This window comes from Doryrhamphus excisus, linkage group LG7 (genome assembly GCF_037039965.1).
Source record: "Doryrhamphus excisus strain RoL-2023G ecotype Guam linkage group LG7, RoL_Dexc_Guam_v1.1, whole genome shotgun sequence".
Classification (NCBI taxonomy): domain Eukaryota; kingdom Metazoa; phylum Chordata; class Actinopteri; order Syngnathiformes; family Syngnathidae; genus Doryrhamphus; species Doryrhamphus excisus.
Window position 1 is genome coordinate 20,746,771 of NC_136363.1, and position 17,253 is coordinate 20,764,023.

At 45.0% G+C, this 17,253-nt stretch overlaps 1 protein-coding gene across 4 annotated transcripts in view; it reads left to right on the top strand.

Annotated features, from left to right (window-relative positions):
* The window catches only part of drosha (drosha ribonuclease III), an 82,491-nt gene that overhangs the window by 32,956 nt on the left and 32,282 nt on the right, over positions 1-17,253 (top strand). For all 4 annotated transcript variants that reach the window (XM_078792420.1, XM_078792419.1, XM_078792421.1 and 1 more), the window contains 6 exons: positions 169-307; positions 380-440; positions 895-954; positions 3,061-3,160; positions 4,308-4,410; positions 13,734-13,804. In XM_078792420.1, coding sequence (XP_078648546.1) covers positions 169-307; positions 380-440; positions 895-954; positions 3,061-3,160; positions 4,308-4,410; positions 13,734-13,804 — 534 coding nt within the window. The remainder of the gene's footprint in view (positions 1-168; positions 308-379; positions 441-894; positions 955-3,060; positions 3,161-4,307; positions 4,411-13,733; positions 13,805-17,253) is intronic.

The following is a 17,253-nucleotide window of genomic DNA, read 5'->3' on the forward strand; positions in this document are numbered from 1 at the left end:
CAATGGAATCTACCTCCTTTCATGCCGTGCACACACACTCGGTATAAAAGGTATCGAAAAACCACACGCAGGGCGGATTGTTCCTTTTGCATTTTGATGCTCTATTTCCACTTGGTTACAATCCACCTCTTTTTTTGTAACCCATCCTTTTCCTCCTTATTCCCAAAGCTGGCCATGACGCATCCCAGCCACCATCTCAACTTCGGAATGAACCCCGACCACGCCCGTAATTCGCTCTCCAACTGCGGCATCCGTCAGCCCAAATATGGCGACAGGAAGGTTCACCACATGTACATGAGAAAGAAAGGTTCCTGGCTTTCTCTTGTTTAACTTTTCTTTTCCTTTACTGCACCTTTTGACCTCTTTTTTTTTTTCCCAGGAATCAACACACTGATTAACATCATGTCTCGTCTGGGCCAGGATGACCCGTCCCCTTCCAGGTAGGCCGCCTGCAGACGCACATATGTGTTCATGCTATCGCTAACCGCGGGGGCAATCAAAGGTACGGGCCTTGTGATTAATATTCCCTGCAGGCCCGCTGACAGGAAAATTAGCTTTTAACTGTGGAAGGACGGGATATCTCGGGGCGGAAATGAGACAAGCTAATTTCAAGGGCAGTGCTGTTGTTATTACCTGTGTTTTTTTTTTTTTTTTTAAGTGGGATTACACAAATAGCTACTCAACAATTTCCATTAAACTTTTGCAAAATCAATGCGACATGAGCGGAGGAAGAAACCATTCCATTTGATTTTGCTGTTCCGTATCACACGGCTGGTGTCAACCATTACCTGCCGGTGTTGTTCAGCATCTACTGAGCGCTCGAGTGTGCGTTTGTTCTCCAGTGTATTTCACTTTTCTCATACCCCCCCCTCCCTCGCTTCCACGTATTCTCAGGATCAATCACAACGAAAGGCTGGAGTTCCTGGGCGATGCAGTCGTGGAGTTCCTCACCAGGTGAGAGTATGGCTCCCCCCCCGCCTGCTTGATAGACGCAGCTGCTAATTGAAGTCGACTGCAACACCGTCAGACCTCTTTTCCTCTTCCTTCTTTCTTTGGGTGTCTGTCACGAAAGTCTTTTCTCTTCTTCGCAGGAGACGATTTACTGGTAATTGGAAGCGAGATATAATTCCTATCCCCTCCATTTTTTTTTTTTTCCCTGGCCTGAGAGCTGTCATGACAGCTTGCAATTAGCCGTCTGCAATGCTCAGGGTGTTATTGACTGCGGGGCGTGCACGGTCACTGCTGCCCGACACTTAGCCTAGCTAATTATACGTAGCTATTATTAATCGCGCGTATTACCTACAGACGGAACCGCCCTTCATTCTTCCGGACTCCTCCTCACGCAGGAGTTTGTCACCAGAGATTAATAGACAGTGTTGTTTTTTATGATGTTGGATACTTTTTGATATTTGGAATAGCTGCCTCTTATGGACATACGGTATTTATGTCATGTAATCGGTACACTTCAGACGGAAAAGGCTTAGCTAGATACCGCATTCATGCAATAAAAAAAAAATATATATTGAACAGATTTTTCACTATCCGGGAATTGAAAAAGAACAATGCCTCCCTGGTTTGCAGCATTTTGATTCCGACAACAAAGAATTTTTCCGAGTGCCTCCCATCTTCCCATCCCTCTGCCTACGTCTTGGATTGTTAGCGTCGGATGAGACATGCTCAAGCCCGTCTTCTGGCTCCCTGAATTATTTATCAGCCTCTTGTCCAGTTAAATAGCTACAGCAGATCCGACCAAATGCCTGGCACCCCCCCCCCACTCCCCTCCCTCCCACCAGCCGCCCCCCTAACCAACCCACACACATAACGCAAGCGAGCTGCCCTGCAGAGGCCATCTGAGACGCTGCCTTCCTTTCCGTGTTTGGGGACGTCTTTTTAGGAACAGATGATGTAAAGTCCTACAGAATATTCCACAAAGATCTACTCGGTTAAAGATGAGGAATCATCTTGAATGTGTGGCTGTTGGAGTTGGTCGATGCCCGTTCTGCCAGAGGAGCATTTGTGTCACCGGGAAAACAGAAAATGTCAGGAGTTTGGAATTGTATTATTATTATTCACTTTATTTTATTGGCTGATTAGCAAAAATAACGATGTCAGACTTATACATTAAAGCAGGGGTCTCAAACACGCGGCCCGCGGGCCAAATGTGGCTCGCAGGACACTAGTTTGAGGCCCCCGCCTTGATATGAAAGTTTAATGTTAGTGCGGCCCGCGCAAGTTTGATATGGATGCTGTATGGTATCATGTACCCAGAAAAAATTATTACGTTTGATTCATGTTCATGTTAAAGGTTAAATAACTGTTAATAGTTATCCTCCCTATCCGTGTGGAAGTGGTAAGTTTTCGGCTATTTAAGTTTAAAGGAAATAACTTGAAGGCTACCGTTTAGGTCGCTAGCTCTGATAATGTTTTATCAGAGCTTTTCTTGTAGAAAATTGGAATCAAAGCGAAGTTTTTTAAAATTTTTTGTTTTTAATAAATGCGTTTTTTTTTTTTTTTTGTAAAACCTGATGCGGCCCAGTCTCACCCAGACCCTAGCTCCAGTGACCCCCAAGTAAATTGAGTTTGAGACCCCTGCATTAAAAGCATTATACGGTGTGTAATATTAAAAGTATGTACTTGTCAGGTATGACAGATTTCCATGTACTTTTGAGGGAGGATACATACCTGGAAATGTTGAAATGTTTTCACTTCAAACAGACAAATGGACCATATCGTCATTTTGGGAAAAACAGAACGCCACCTGCTTTCCTGTCTCCGGATTGATTACAAACGACTTGAATTATGTGGCCGGTTTTAATTCCGATGAAATGAAATGACACGCTGCGGTTTAGGGGAGTCGCTGGCTCCTGATGAAAACGAAAACAGCTCGCCCGGAAAACCCAGCTGTGGAACCAGCCATGCGTCCGTTTTTCTGGGCGCTCCCAGAAGTCATCAGATGGTCTCGGAATAGTTAAATAAGTGAATGGCGGGGAGATAAAAGTCAGAAGTTTCCGTTTTTTCTCTAAAAAGTGACCCATTACATTTGAATGTCTCTCTCCACAGTGTCCACTTGTACTACCTGTTTCCCACTTTGGAGGAGGGAGGCCTGGCCACCTACAGAACAGCCATAGTACAGAACCAGCATCTCGCCATGCTTGCTAAGGTAAACCCACCTCCTTATAACAAGCACCCCCAGTGGAAAGGTCCGCAAACTGACAGGAGATTGTTTGAGAGTCCGCTTCCTTAACGAGGCACTTGGGAGACCAGGAATTCTTATTTATTTTACCCTTACAGGTTTTGTAATTGGAGTTAAAAGGTTGTTGTTTTGGAGGATGAGACCGGGGGAACCCGCGGGCCCCTGCAGGTCTTCCTGAAGCTCTCCTCAACCACTACCCCCCCGTTTTTGCTGCAGAGCATCGCATCGCCGACTGACTGGCTGGCTTTGCAAAGAACACAACAGCAACGGTCCCGCGATGTGGAGAAAGCAATTAAAAACTTCCATCTTTCATGTGGCTCCCCGCTGAATACAAAGATGCAGCCGCTCCAATCTGCATTAGCGCCGCGTAGCAGCAGTCGGCTTTGTTTCAATTTGCCCGCTCGCGCTAACGCGAGCGTGATCCAGCTCGCGCCGCGTTGCCAACTTGTTTAGCAGCCTCTCTTGCTCTAACGCCGTCTGCTCAAGAACACTCGTAATTATCTGTCTTATATGTATAAATATGTGTGTCTGTATATATATACTTATATATATATATATATATATGTGTGTATGCAGTATATCTTCGTCGAGAAACGGCGCAGTCCACCACATGGAGGACTTTAAAGTGGGAAGCGCTCCGTCGGAGTTGGAGCGTTCATGAATTGTGGTTCCGTAGGGGGTGGGCAACCACCGGCAGCTATCCGCCATCATTAAGTAGCACCCCGGCGGGTTGTTGGGTGCTCAAGTTGGGCTTTGGATGCACTTGACAGGAGATAAGTTTGCAAAAAAAATCGACATGAAATGCCGCTTTTTAGCAGAATGTTTTGTCTCTGGAGTTATTCCGGCACTGGAGACCCGAATATAAGACGGTGGGGTCGTCTTATATTGGGTGTTAGGAGACGTATGCATGCTAGTCCACATGTCACAGTTGCTATTTGTAATTTGTGATTAGTGACGCAGAATCATTCAAGAGCTAATAAATATGAGTAATAAAATATTTATTTATAATAAAATATGTATTTATAATAAAATATATGGGGTCAGTTCGTTCTTGGTTCTTTTTGCGTTAAAAGTTTCCATTCGGTTTCATGTGACTGTGTGTTGTCTTCCCCAGAAACTGGAATTGGATCGCTTCATGCTCTACGCTCACGGACCAGATCTGTGCCGGGAATCGGACCTGCGTCACGCTATGGCCAACTGCTTTGAGGCCCTCATTGGTGAGCTTGTCGCCTCCCTCTGTTGACTTGTATGTATTTGTTTGTTTGGACGTCCTGTGGTCCCTTAAAAGTGTACTTCCTTTAAACAATTTTTAGGGGAGACGCTGGCTCCTGATGAAAACGCAAGCAGCGTTTTGGGCGCTCCCAAAGTGGAAACTGGAGTTGGATCGCTTCATGCTCTACGCTCACGGACCAGATCTGTGCCGGGAATCGGACCTGCGTCACGCCAACGGACGCATGGCTGGTTCCACAGCTGGGTTTCCTGGGCGAGCTGCTTGCGTTTTCATCAGGAGCCAGCGTCTCCCCTAAAAGTAGTTTAAGGAGCTTGTCGCCTCCCTCCGTTGACTATGTATTTGTTTGTTTGGACGTCCTGTGGTCCCTTAAAAGTGTACTTCCTTTAAACTAAGATCTTTATCCAGGTCAGTGTGTCCCCTCGCTGTGTAAATTGCTTCAGTGGAGTAAGATCCTAGACCTTTATTTGACCTCAGGAGATGCTTTGACCCCTCTCATGAGGAGCACAAACCACATCCAAAAACATGTCGGTTCCCCCTCTCTCCGCCCGACCCGATGGTCCCGCCGAGTTAAGCCCTCGCTCCTGGAGAGCTGCAGCGTCTGCAGCTTTTCTTATCTTATCTCCATCCTGATTGCTGCGCCTGCCTGACGACGGCTGCGGAGAGCGGGTGGCTTTAAAGAGATCTTCCACGCCCCCCCCCCCTCCTCCGTCTTCCCGTGTCGCTCCGAGATGAAAGTGCTGACTGGCACCGTGGCCCCCCGTCGGCCCCCGGGCCCTCCCGCGCTTGTCACGGGTTCATTATCGGCAGAGACAAAGTGGTAATCTATTCTGTCCCGTGGCTGTCGGCGGGGCTCGTTGCGGCGCACACCGGAGTGAGGCGGCGGGAGCGCCGCACTGGAAAGCCTCCTCGCTTTCATCCCGTCCAACTTCCCCCCCCCCCCACCCCCCTCGCCCCATCTAGAATTTCAACTTAATAAAAGTGATGAATAAACATGCTGTTCTCAGGCAACCTGCGAGGAAAGTGCTGTCAGAGACACACTGCCAAACATGCACGCATCCACAGAAATCCGACACGTTAAAAAGTGATGCGCCTTTGAGGGGCGTCGTCTTGATGTCGCCTCTTTTCTCTCGCCGGGACTTTTGTCATCTTCATTTCAGTTTTGGAGCTCAAACACTCCCTTCAAGACCTTGTTAGTGAGCCGTCTCTGACTTGCTCTCGACGTCTTTGTGTTTCCGCCGCTCGCCTCTTTCCCGCCGCTCTTCATCTCGGGGTTTGGCTGTTATTAGCTGGGAGACATGCCACGCGCGTGATGAGTCATGCTGTCACCGTAACTACCCGCCCCGCTAAATAAGAAATTGAAAAACACTTCCCAGTCTCCGTCAGCAAAAAAAAAAAGTCTCTCCTAACCAGACAAGCGTTGGCAATTGTTTTCCCCTCTCGCATTTCATGGAGACACATCGCTGGACTCGTGCCAAAGGAAGAAGCCGTTTTTGGTGCGGATCAGAGAATCACTCTGCGCTTTTGGCTCTTCCAATCCGCTTGCATTGGGGCCAAGTGGAGCAGTGACCCACCAGATACATTAGATGAATCTGTGCTGGGGAAAAAAGAAACTTCTATGATACAAATTCCTGCCACCCACAGAACTGGAGTGGAATGGTATCACCCAGCTTTTATAATTCATACTAGACCCCACAGGTGTGGCTTATCAAGACGGCGTGATCACTTCACAATGTCATGAACCTAGCAACTTCTTCGTTGAGTATGCTGGCCATGCAAGAACTGTGATTTTTTTTTTCCACTTTCCAGGATTTGTGAACAGATCCTAGCAACATGGGGCCGTGCATTATCATGCCGCACCACTTCAGGCACAACAATAGGCCTCGGCATCTCAACATGGTATCTCCGTGCATTGAAAATGTCATCAATACAATGGACAGGCCTTCTTCACGTTTTATTGATGCCGTTTTTATTGCACACTGGAATCGTGCATGTTTAGGACGGCATGGAATAATCATTACCATCACCATGCATGAGACGTAGACAGTACTTGAAGTAGCCGTGCGGGTGTGTGATCATTTTGTGCTGACATAGCATTTGTTGTTTACATACGTCTGAATAACTACAGTCGTTAAGTTGTAAAATGTGGGCGTCCCATCACCGTCAATGTGTTTATGTCACTAGCCACGTTTACATGGACTCAAATATTCCAATTCCATTCGGGTTATTTGCTCAAACGGAAAGAATCTAACCTTTGTATACACCTCATTCCGAAAGAAATGAATATATAATCGGAATCACAGGGGTGGAATATTCCTTTTCCCCAAACCTCAATCGGAAAGTTGTCAGGGTGCGTTCTTTCGGCGCGTGCTCAGCTGTGACGTAAGGCGCAGACGTCTCTCAGGTTTTGAAAATGGCGGCGAGCAGTCATCACTGGACTACAGCGGAAAGTTTGTTTTTGATACAAACTTTAAAAAAGAACTGAATGTAATTGCAAGACTGGATTATTATTAATTTATTATTATTATTATTATTATTATTATTATTACGCCTCTTCGTCGCTGTCATTTTCCGCAGGAGTTGCTGCTTTAAAAAATTGTAGCAACTGTCCCAACAACCGTGGTCATCACACTCTTGTCCGCCATCTTTGATGAATCACGTGACGTTGTTTTTCGTTTTACCGCGCATGCCCCCATTGACTATTCCTTTTGATTGACAGGAGATTGGAATATTCCTTTCCATGTATACACTGTTTTCTGGTACGTCATTCGGAAAGATCCGTAAATCTCCTCATGGAAATGTGGCTACTGACAAACAAAGGCTGTTTTTTTTCGTGTGAGACGGGAAGAAAAGCTCTGACTTGAGGGGTGGTTCAGGAGTTGCTGCTTTAAAAAAAAAAAAAGCATAGCAATTGTCCCAACAACCGCGGTAATCACACTCTCGTCCGCCATCTTTGATGAATCACGTGACGTTGTTTACGTTTTACCGCGCATGCCCCATTGACTATTCCGTTTGATTGACAGGAGATTGGAATATTCCTTTCCATGTATACACTGTTTTCTGGTACGTCATTCGGAAAGATCCGGAAATCTCCTCATGGAAACGTGGCTACTGACAAACAAAGGCTGTTTTTTTTCGTGTGAGACGGGAAGAAAAGCTCTGACTTGAGGGGTGGTTCAGGAGTTGCTGCTTTAAAAAAAAAAGCGTAGCAACTGTCCCAACAACCGCGGTAATCACACTCTCGTCCGCCATCTTTGATGAATCATGTGACGTTGTTTACGTTTTACCGCGCATGCCCTCATTGACTATTCCGTTTGATTGACAGGAGATTGGAATATTCCTTTCCATGTATACACTGTTTTCTGGTACGTCATTCGGTAAAGGGTAAATCTCATGGAAACGTGACTACTGACAAACAAAGGCTGTTTTTTTCGTGTGAGACAGGAAGAAAAGCTCTGACTTGAAGGGGTTGTTCAGCTTGGTGCCACCTGTTGCTCTCCAAGTATCCCCGAATAGAAGCCTGCCGGTAATTTTCAGACTCTAACGTCTTATATTTGGCTCAATACTGTCAATTACGTTCTACGCAATCAACCCACTTCCCACCAAATCGATAATTTGTCACGCCCACCTCGCTGCTCTGCGCACTTATGCACAATTTGAAATGCGCCTCGCGCCTCATTCTCTGTAAAAGCTGTGCCGGAATCTGACACACTCATAAGATTGGAGCAGCCCGCCGACGGCTTAGTGTGCATGTTTTTTGACCTTTGTTTTATTTGTTTCCCGCTGCGGTGACCGCTGAACCTGCGCTGTGTTGCAAGTGGCAGATAATCTCCTCCTTTGCATGGGCAAAGTTTCCCCGTCCTCGCAGTAGAGAATGTGTCTATCTCCTGAGCCGGCGGCAGGGCAATTCTCTGGCTGCCGACGCACACTCTGTGTGAGAAAGAGAGAGAGAGAGAAAGAAAGAAAGGCGGCGGAGGAATGGAAAGCAAAGGCATCTGCAATGCAAATGGCTGCCCTGCAACCCTGAATAATTCAAAGTGTTGAATGGAAATCTTGCTTTTCTGATCCTCTGTCATTAACTTCTGCCAGAGTGGGCCATTCTCATTTGGGCTCTTTTGGCCTGCGCACCTTCTGCTCTCTGTGCCCCCCCCCCCCTCCCTCCTTTCCCGCCCACCAGCGCCCACTTTACCTCTCCGTCGGCAAGAAAACCATTCGCCGCCTTCATAGAAACCATTGCCCTCCTGTTTGCCTCTCAGGTCCTTGTCTCTGATAAGCCGCATGGCTTCCTTCCGACTGAAAAGAATTGAGAGAAAGCGGCAGATGAAGAAAAGCCCCCCCTCTCTGTTTTTATGGCCCTAATTTCCTTGTACAGTTGATCTGTGGATTATACGCTGCCAGCAGCCATGGGGGATACAGATGGTGAACCTTTGTGAGGGCCCTCTCTAAGCTCTTCCTATTAAAAGAACGGAGAGAAAGGATTATCTCCCGCTCGCTGAATATCAGATTCGTGCACAATGCAGCCGGTGCGTTCAATGAGCGAGCGCTGTTCCTATTGTTAATTGCACCCGTTCGTTGTAGATCTGCTTGGCAAGTTGTTGTCATCGTCCCGCTACTCGATTTTTTTTTTTTTTTTTTTTTTGAAAAGTAAGATGTTTGATGTCGCAGTGGCGCCCGCCTTTGTGGCTGAAAGTTTCTTTTATTTTTTTTTCCCCTCCACCTCGTCTTTAATGTGTTGTTTTCTGCGTCCGTCTGCTGCTTCAGCCCCTATTGAGCTGAGAGGGAGCTTACTATATTATTTGATGGATTAGAGTCTGAGCGTTTTTGAATAATTCATTCTGGGTTATTAATGTGACTGTCAGCCGCCGGTGTTTCATATGCCCCTCGACTCGCGCTTTTTTAGTGGTCACGGAAAGCTCTCAGACATTGGGATTCTGTTCCCAAACATGGCGCGCGCGGTCCGGTCGGCACGGCTGACTGAACGAGGCTTTTGACAGATGCGGAGATTCATTAAGAGAGCAACCCTGATGTGGCCGGGGCTCGTTCACGCTGGAAAACTTGATTATGGAGTTTGTGTTCTCGCTGACCTCCAGCGCGGAGGCGGGGGTTTTTACAGTCCTTATCGTCAATCTAAATCCAGGCAGATCCGATTGTCCGAGGGTGCCTGGAAGAAGGCATCTTGCATATCAAATGAAGGTCGGTTTTACAGTCTTGAAGACTTTAAGGCCCCCCCCAGGTTGATGGCGTAACTGCAGGAAACGCTGCTACGTTTGAAGGCAGGGGTTGTGGTGTCAATATTGGACTTACCTGTTTCCCACATGGAACACAATGAGTGAAGGATAGGAAGCGTTCCTGATGCTGAGCGATTAGAGCAAATGTGGCCCGCAGGACACTAGTTTGAGGCCCCCGCCTTGATATGAAAGTTTAAATTTCAAGTTTGATATGGATGGAAAAAAATATTACGTTTGATTAATATTCATGTTAAAGGTTAAATAACTGTTAATGTTATCCTCCCTATCCGTGTGGAAGTGGTACGTTTTTGGCTTTTTAAGTTTAAAGGAAATAACTTGAAGGCTACCGTTTAGGTCGCTAGCTCTCTAGTTTGCGAGTTAGCATGTGTCTCAGGACCCTGCAGTTGCGCAATATGTCGTGAATAAAAAGAGTATAAATGTGACTATAGTCGTGTTTTGTCATGTCTACAGGGCTCTAATAATGCTTTGTTCATTTTAATCTGAAAAAATGTTTTTGTCTACCCACCAACTATATGTGGTTTCTTAAGTTTTTATTATTTGCCGTTTTATTATTATTATTATTATATTTATTTATTACTGATTGATATTCTTTATTCCAAAGCAAAGTTTAATCATTTTTTTGTTTTTAATAAATACGTTTTTTTTTTTGTTTTTTTTTTGGGAAAACCTGATGCGGCCCAGCCTCGCCCAGACCCTAGCTCCAGTGGCCCCCAGGTAAATTGAGTTTGAGACCCCTGGATTAGAGCATCCCGAGTTTTTAGGTGTCTTTTATTTATCCCAAAATGGTGGGTTGATTTAGAAATGTGGGAGTTGCGGCAAGTCTGCACGAGAACGCTCGGCTTTCCCGATGAAATACAATTTTTAAAACTAGTCGATGCTACTTTGGCTGCACCTGGTTTAAGTATGGAAGTACGGCGTTACGACCATCGCTCCGTCAATCTCTCATCGGCTGCGTCACGCCCTCTGTGGCTTGACGGTGGTTTCGCCCGTGATCCCGGTTCGGCCCCGGTCATGAGGTTCCATGCTAGCGTCTAATTGCCGGGGTGTCTTTGCGGCTGCGCGATGAGGCTGTCAGCTGCATTTCGGCAGGCTGCCGGGCCGGACCGAAGCACACATCTCCATTTAATGATTGCACCAAGTTGTGCAATTGATTGGATGGCTTTGGGGCACACTTTTTTGCACTGACAGCCTCCTTGTCAGGACTGCTCCGGCGTGAATTAACTGCATATCTTGGTTTCTTCATCCAAAGGCCCTTTGATTGACACCAAAAGGTGTTGCTTTGAGATTTTTAATACCTTTTTACCCGCGAGGCTCTTCTGCTTTTTCTCCCACCTTCTTCTTCCTTCATGGGAGAAGTTTCAAAAATGTAATCAGAGGTGAAAAGTTTGGTTTCTACAACTTGACGCCCGGCGTTTGAGAGCTTTCCAAATGTGCCGCGTCATCAAATAACATCAACCCCCCCCCCTCAGTCTCGGCACACACGCACAAGCGTATCACGAGTGGTACTTAAAAACCATCGAAATGTGGTCTCACAGCTGGTCTCCAGAGGCAACATCTGTCACATAGCAGCATCTCAAAGTCTGGTCCACATGCTGCACAAACCACAAATCCGGTGCTGATACTTAGTGGAGAACACCCCGGGAAGAACCACTCCTCTCTGGAGACCTTCATGTGGTCCACCCGGCCACGTTGTGCCAAAATTACAGCAGGACTTCTGTTGAGGTGCACATCTGAAAGGAGTTCAACTTTGGAGTATTTTTGGAAAAAGAATATCTTCTGGGTTGCTCTCAGTCAACACTAATGTGTGTCCACATGGAAATTGGACAGGATGTGAAGTGCAAGCCAAAGCAACAGATGGCACCCTCGCCATTGTCTGACTGGACGGCCATTTTATTTAGCGTAATCCTGAATACCGGAATTGGGGATGTTGACCTACTTCTCCGTATAGTACTTACAGTAACTGTTAGCAATACAAAAATATATAACACTGTGTCTTTTATGTAAAATGGACAGAGAACAGAGCAAGTGGGATTTATTTTATGATGTGTAGCGAAGCCTGAAGTTTTTCATTCATTCATTTTTTTTCTACCGCTTTTTCCTCACGAGGGTCCCAGCTGTCATCGGGCGAGAGGCGGTGTACACCCTGGACTGGTGGCCAGCCAATCACAGGGCACATATAGACAAACAACCATTCACACTCACATTCATACCTATGGACAATTTGGAGTCGCTAATTAAACTAGCATGTTTTTGGAATGTGGGAGGAAACCGGAGTACCCGGAGAAAACCCACACATGCACGGGTAGAACATGCACTCCACACAGAGATAGCCGAGGGTGGACTTGAACCCTGGTCTCCTTGCTGTGAGGTCTGCGCGCTAACCACTAGACCACCGTGCCGCCCGCCTGAAGTTTTTATTCAGTGAATTTATCAAACAAAACTTTTTCTCTTAATATTTTGACTTTTTTTTGGTAAAATTACTGCTGCTTTTTCCATTTTTGCTAGGTATTTTTAGAATACGCTGTGGGCTAATAAAACAGCAAGAAAAAGGAACCATATTACTCTTTATCTTGCAAAAAAAGCGGACCTTTTGCCTTCTTTACAAATGACACAGAGTGAGAAATAACCGGGCATTAAAAATGTCCTGCTGAGATTTTCCTGTACACAAAGAGTGAACTAGAGACGGTAATTTAATCACATTTCACCAACGTTTGGGGTTACGGTAAGTTTATTTGTGAAGGACACTGCAGACAGAGCGGGTGTGTTTGTCATTTATTTCTATTTCTTTATGGTTCCCGTTGATGTCGCCGCGTCTTCACAGAGGCTGCGTCGGTGTGCAAATGGCCTGTTAGCCATCTGAAAGCACTTTTCCTCCCCAGATGATGAATCCCTCATATGTTTTTGATGTCTTCCATGGAAGCCCGGCGCGCGCCTTCCCACTCGCGACCGCACTCGCGCACCCATTTTCCCGCGCCTCATTTATGCACGTAATAAAAACCGCTGCATGATTGTATACCCAATTTGCCAGGTGGTTATTGCTTTCTAAATTGAATGAGCCGCCCTAAGTGTGATGCTTGGAAGTTGCGCGCCGCTTAAAGGCACTCTGATAGTTGGAGTAAGTTGAAGTAAAAGAACAAAACACGGCGAAGGGAGCTGACTTGTTAGAAAAAATCAAAAATAAAAAAATAAGCCAGATGCTGCAAATCATCACCGCAGAGATAGATGCGTTTGTTATATTCACCCTGCCAGCAGCCGTGCCTCATTGTAGACCAACCCTTTGTCCAATTTATTCTCTGTTCCTCAGATTTTTGTTGTGCTTGGATATGCACTGCTTGCATTAAAAAGTCTCTGCTGCGCCGATAAACAACACCCCCCCTTCAATATTTGCTCTGACTTTTATAGTTTGTTGGAAAAATCCAAGTTAATATATGCTGCGGTTTGTTTGGTTTTTTTTGCCTCCAAAAAAATGCACAAATGCTTTTTTATTATTATTTTTTATAGCAGTTATAGTTAGTTAGTTAAACAATGCCAAAGTTTCAGATAATGACTTTTGCACATTTAGAAGTGAGCCCTGAAAAACATTTTTGACGGTTCAAAACGCTTGGTTTCAAAAGGCGTGGTAAAACCGTTCCTTTGTGATGTCACAGAGGGACGGACTTCCTTCTATATAAATTATTTGCCCTCCCCCAAGCGCTGCTTCGCTGCCTCGAAAGGTAATCCACATTTGGTTACAATTCCTAAAGACGCCACCATCAGGCAAAAGTGGTCGGAGTTCCTGATTCCCGACTAGCAAAATTATATTAAACCGTCAACTGCATTTCACACTGGACTGTTTGGTCCACATGTTCCAGGTGCAGATTCTGGAAGAACTGGAACGCTTTCTGTGCTAGTTATTGTGTGTAGCTGCTCTACAGGAGTCCACAACTCAATACAAAGTCTTAATAGGTCCCTTTAAAAACCTATTATAATGAAAATTTCCTGATGAAAACAATATTTCCAGCATATACATGTGCACACGCTAAGCTGCTTTTAATTAAGTCTTGTTTGCTTGTGTCTTGTGCAGGTGCTGTGTATTTGGAGGGCGGCTTGGAGGAGGCCAGGCAGCTCTTCGGAAGGCTCCTCTTCAACGGCCAGGTAATTTTAACCTCTGTACTCCTCACTGAAAGCAGGCAGGGCCACAAAAAAAAAAATCAGACGCAATAGAAAAATCATTTCAAAGTATTTAAATGTAACTCCCTTTTGGAAGCAATGTGCTTACAATTACTCGCTGACGTCGGAGTCAAACTAAAATACGGTTCAGTGGCTTCCGTTTGTGCCAAATTCCCTCTTGAGAAGGTCGCCGTTTTGTCATGTTTGTGATTAAAGTTAAACAATGGCTTTGAAGAGGATGTCGCCCGTAACCCGTCCAAGTACTTGTGTTAAGACTGGCTTACCAACACCAAAACAAGACTCCCGTTTCACCTGGCAACCCACACACTTATCATCATCATTCCCTCTCTGGGAAAACAAACTCCAGGCTGGCAGAAATGGTGAGTCAGTGTTGGGTTTGTGTGTTGGGTGCAGTGTTTTCACTTGATATTTGGCTTTTCTCTGTTTTACACAATGCTACATGACAGCATTAGATTACTATGTGCTCTTTACTGCACTTCTCTCTCTCTCTCTCATTTTATTTATTTATATTTGGTTCATGAGGCTAGATGGAAACAAGGCTCTAAAAGGTTGGGGACCATGGCTGTGTGTATATGTGTGTGTATTTTGTCAGCCGTGTTTGTTTTCCGTCGTTATTAATCAAGCTCATCTTTTTGTTGCATATAATTTACTCTGGTCGTCGTCAAAAGCGAATCCACAGCGAGACTATGAAATAAAAAAAAAAAAAAAAAACTTCACAGGAAGATGAAAGTTGGCCACGAGCGTTGTGATTTGCGAGAACGCGCCTTCACAGTCGAAAACGTCTGCTCTTATTATTTTAAGCAGTACATCCAGACATGAAACATGCTCACATTTGCATATTTAATGTTTGATTCAGCTACTGATGTTCTTGGATGTAAAAAAGCAAAGGGAGGGAGGGGGGGGGACACAGAGAGAGGCTAATATGATGACCACTTGCATAATCCAATCAGATTATTTGCAAGCACTGTATCCAAAATTCAGCTTTTGCAAAGGATAATACTGTGGATCCCCACGCACTCAGAATGCAGCATTCATAGCCCGGAAATGTGTGGGTTTTTGGTCAAAATTAATAAAAAAAAAATCAGAAAATAGGCTGTTTTTCCCCTCGGAAAATGTGTCATTGGTAATAATCTTTAACAAGTGATAATCCAGCTAAAATGTACCACTGTTAGGAAAGACTCGCAGTGAAGCGAACAAGATTAATATACGATATAAAGCAGCGGGCAAGCAGTGTGGATTATGTAGACGTGGCCTGTAGCGCTAGCTTAACGACCAGGAAAAAGGCTACACCGATGCTCCGATCTGCTCCATCTGATAACGGATTATCACGGATTACCATTTGTATAACTGAATAACTGAATTTGAGAAATAACTACTTGACATTACTAGGTTGCACGGTGTTCTAGTGGTTAGCACCGAGGTACCGCCATTATGTCGTACCATGGCGGCCTTTCGTTTCACCCCCAAGCACCGTGTTTTTGTCTGTGCGTTCCCTTTATACACAGTTCCTTCGGCGATGTGCTTGTTGTTCTCCGGTTCGCCAAAATAAAGCGGGACTGAAAGACGAAGAATAAGTCAAAACTACAGTTGTGAACATAGATGGAGTGTAAATGTGGTTGGGGGGGGGGGTAAGACATAGCAGCGTCCATAAATAATTGATGAATGCTTTTGTATTTGCATTTATCTCAGGCCCCGCCATGTTATGAGTCAATTAAAAAGACCTACAGGTCTCCCACACGTACCTGACTGGGACACCAGGCGGTCCGGACCTGAAGATCTTTGATTCATCAAGATTAAAAGCAATTTTTTTTTTTTTTAAACTACATATTTGTACGTCTCGCCGCACAAAACTGCTGGGCAAGATGATCATTAATTATGAATCATTCTCCAAAAACTCAGACCTGCTAAAAGATGACTGGAAGGATTTAAAGAAAACTGCACTTTTTTGGGGGGAGGAATTTTGGCCCATCATCCTCAATCCTTATGTGAGACATGAATATAAACTAATATAAATGAGTGAATATAAGCTAATATGAACCAGAACCTCCTTCCTGGGTGCATTGATTTCACGTAGCAACATAAAAAGAAACACCGACTCTGAGCATGTTAACTTTTCCAAAGTCATTTCAATTCAACTTTATTTATATAGCGTCAAATCACAACAGCAGTTACCTCATGAAGAGCAAGCACTGGGCGACGGAGGCAAGGAAAAACCCTTTGACAGAACCTAGGCTCTATGGGGGGCGGCCGTCTGTCTCGACCAGTTGAAAAATAAAATAATAAATAAGAAAATAAAAACTAGAGTAGAGGGATAGATGGTAGATCATGTCAGTCAGCTTAGTCTTAATTCGAGGATATGTGCTCTACCAAAGAGTTGAGTCTTGAGAAGACATTTAAGGACGTATATGGATTTTGGGTTATATATTTTTTTTATTTTCCCCCCTCAAAATGAGTGACTATTTTCTCCAGGGTCCATTTTTCCCATCTTGACTCATTAAACACAATTTGACCTAAGTTGCCATTATTCCAGTGAGCAAACATACAAGAACTTCTTCAATCTCTACCATTTAGATTTAATTGTTCAACTTTTCTTGACACCTTCAGGAAGGTAATCCTTTTAAATGGGAGCCTTTTTTTTTTATTCCGATGGGGATTAGCACGGGGTTTACAGGAGAAAAAGCCGTTTTTAAATAGTTTCATTATGCTGACAAAACTGTCTTATTAAATTGTCCTTAGAGGGGATTTTTTTTTATCCCGTACAAAAGCCGTCAGAATTCAAAGAGGTGAAACATGCACTCAAACAAGATTAAATGAAAAGTGAATCATGCAAATAGTGTATATCATGATATTCAGCAATGCCATAAAGGGAGGAGATAAAGTGGGGACTTAAGATGGTACCTTGAGGGACTCTACATAGGTAACACCGCCACAGAACTACGAGCCGTGTTGTGCTGAAGTTGTACCGTACTTTGAAAGTTTGCATGCGTGCAGCTTGAGGATCGAAATAGCTTGACTTGTAACCCCCCCCCATGCTGAATCCTCCTGATGGCCGCTCTGCTGCACAAAGCCGAGAGGAGACAGATGGACACACCGAGCAGACAACCAAAGCGGCCGGGTGGTATTGTGGGTGTGGAAGATACATTTCTATGCTCAGTGGAAGCGCTCGAATCCGAGTGGGCCTCATTACCAACGTAATGGTATGCAATAGAGTAGCGAAATAGTCTACCTCTCCCCCCCATTAGACCCTAAGAGAAGTTCCATTTGTCAGTTTGGTTCATTCACACCTGGCTGACCAGACCCATATCCTCCTCTTTTGTCTCGTAACAACACTGGCTCACACATGGCTGGTCCCCCCTCCCACCACTGGAACCCTCCCATTGCCTCCTACCTTTTTTCTCAAGTCAAAAATCGTA